This window comes from Montipora capricornis, chromosome 2 (genome assembly GCF_036669925.1).
Source record: "Montipora capricornis isolate CH-2021 chromosome 2, ASM3666992v2, whole genome shotgun sequence".
In the NCBI taxonomy this organism is placed as follows: Eukaryota; Metazoa; Cnidaria; class Anthozoa; order Scleractinia; family Acroporidae; genus Montipora; species Montipora capricornis.
Window position 1 is genome coordinate 60,156,491 of NC_090884.1, and position 2,500 is coordinate 60,158,990.

At 37.9% G+C, this 2,500-nt stretch overlaps 1 protein-coding gene across 1 annotated transcript in view; it reads right to left on the reverse strand.

Moving 5' to 3' along the window:
• LOC138029558 (glycoprotein 3-alpha-L-fucosyltransferase A-like) overlaps positions 1–563 on the reverse strand; it is a 28,222-nt gene extending 27,659 nt beyond the window's left edge. Inside the window, exon 1 of the mRNA XM_068877274.1 lies at positions 1–563. This exon is cut by the window's left edge and continues 704 nt beyond it. Within this exon, the coding sequence (XP_068733375.1) occupies positions 1–107 (107 nt within the window). The 5' untranslated portion in view covers positions 108–563.
• Positions 564–2,500: the final 1,937 nt, after the last annotated feature.

Sequence of the window (2,500 nt, forward strand, 5' to 3'; positions counted from 1 at the left end):
GTTAGGCTGTGTGAGTCGCCACTTTGATTGGACCACAGAATATAAACAACCACTGATACATTCAGTACTGAAAATAGCGACAACAGGATAACAAACCTTCGAATCATTTTGACCCGAAACGCGTCCAAACGAAGTTTGCGAAACAGACTCGTACCCAGTCGCTATAAACGTGCTTTTTGGGGAAAGAGGATTGGATACTAGGTTGGATTAAGGCGCGTGAGGTGTCATGGGAGGGGTCGAATGGTAATAGCGACTGGCAGATTTCGTTCCAACATGGCTTCTGTTTTTGATCGCAAAGTGCATGCAGCCATATTAGAGGAAAAATTGGCTTGTCCGCATAGCAGTTGTAGCAAGAAACCTATATTTTATCAAAAGAGCGGGGTTTTTCACCATTATAAGACCATACATGGGTGTAACGTTCCATCTTCATTTTTGAAAGACGCACTTATGCTATCTCGAAAGCTTCATGGACATGAAACCAAAGCATATTTGGAGAACATTTATCAACACCATGCCATGGGGGGTAAAATTCCAAAATAATTAATTTGGCATCAGCAGAAGAAATGGTTAATAAATATGAAGTTTGTTACGATCTGAATGTTTTTGTGTTAGAGTAAAGGGATATATTGTCACGCAAATGATGTAATTTCATGACTCTCAAAATTCGCAAAAAGCGTGAGCTTCATGTAAACAATCTTCGCACTAGTAAGTGGTAGCAATTAATTGGATTAACCAGGAAGTTAAAGAAATATTGTTGCCTTACCAAATAAACTTCATTTTACACTACAATGACAAAATCATTTGTCAGAGTGTCTCCTAGCGTATCACATTTCAACGCACGTATGCAAATTTGTTAACTCATTTCCACCGCGTCCTGATTCCCGCGAAATTTTTCTTCTTTCAAGTATCAACAAAAATATTATTTCTTGTCAAGTGTTCCATCTTTTATGTTCAAATAACCGCTAAAAGTAAAGACTTTTCAACGATCTATTCGTATTCCGTAGATACTTTTTTCATAATTTAATATTCTGTCAAAATCTGTCAAAACACAAAAATAGCAACGCACGCATCAAATTTAGTCGCATTTACCGCTTCGTCGAATTTCCATGCTTAATTAACGCAGGAACTTTAAGTTATTGTAGAAATCTTTCTCTTTTCGTTGGCAATCACCCTTTCAGAGAAATCGACCGGTCTGGGAATATTTTATGAGGGCGATCAAGTTGCGCGTGTGACCCGTTGTAAATATTTTTTCACAAAATGTTCCCGAATCGTCAAGTATCGCCACAGAAGACAAGAACATCATTCTAAAAGCTTATTCTACGCAAAAAGTAGGTTCCAAAGGTAATTTTGAGAGTGGAAATCACGAGGCATGGTATATTTAATTAAGTTAACAGAACAGAAAGACGCCAACGTCATTTTGACACCAAAATGCTTTACTATTGCCATAAAAACTATCCAGGTAAGCTCGCATATTACAAAACATGATGAATTCATAAAGGCCACCTTTTCTAGCGAAATATTTTTTGAAACAAACAACATATTTGCTATTAGAGGCAATCTTTCTTTCAAAAAATTCTTGGCTGTCAAATTTCATATTATTTTTACTGGGTTGCCTATGGCAAACCAGTCGGAAAATGGGTAGATTATTATTATTACTGGGTTGCCAAACCCAGTCGGAATCTCGGTTTCATTTCGTGGGTTTTTTTGTTATTTTCCGTGTCGGTAAAAGTCTTGCCTGTCACTCCCCTGGTAAGTTAGGTCTTTGTGGATAGAGCCTTCTGCGAGTATTTTCTTAGGATCGAGAGGGTAGTGGAAATGCGTAGATTTCTCTGGTGGACACAGTAGAATCATTAACTTAGCCTGCAATGGCGTCGAAAGTCATGTAACGCGAATGGCGTTTTAGTGGATCCTTAAACAAAATATACCCTTATGGAGCTCAATAATAGAAAGTCAGTTGGATTAAATAGGCAGGAATCTCAAAAGCGACGAGCACTGGACTTCGACAACAATCTATCGCCCGTCGAGACGAAATCAAAGTGAGCTGCATTTACCTGAAGTACATGGTAATTTGACACGATTGAGTTTCTTGTCTTCACGCACGCAATGAAATAAGAAGAGGTTTTCGCCTCCAAGAGCAAATATGTTGTTTGTTTCAATAAATATTTCGCTGGAAAAGGATTCTGTGGTATTTTCTGCCTTTGTGAATTATAATATCATGTTGTGTATTAAATTTTCGAGCTTAAGGTTCAAATGTGATATGGGAGAAGTTTTTTAGTATTGCTCTGTAAGCAGGAAGGGTTCACAGGCCTGTTGGAAGCGTGCTTGAGTTTCAACAAAATGAGCCCCAAAATCAATGAAAACTTGTGACGCAGATGAATAATAAAGTAGCTGCTATTTCCAAAATGATGGAATTACCTGGTGATAAATAACGTCGTACGCGTCTTGGAGAGTAAATTTTGACTTTGCATAAACAAGAGTTGGGCGATTGTGATCTTTGTTT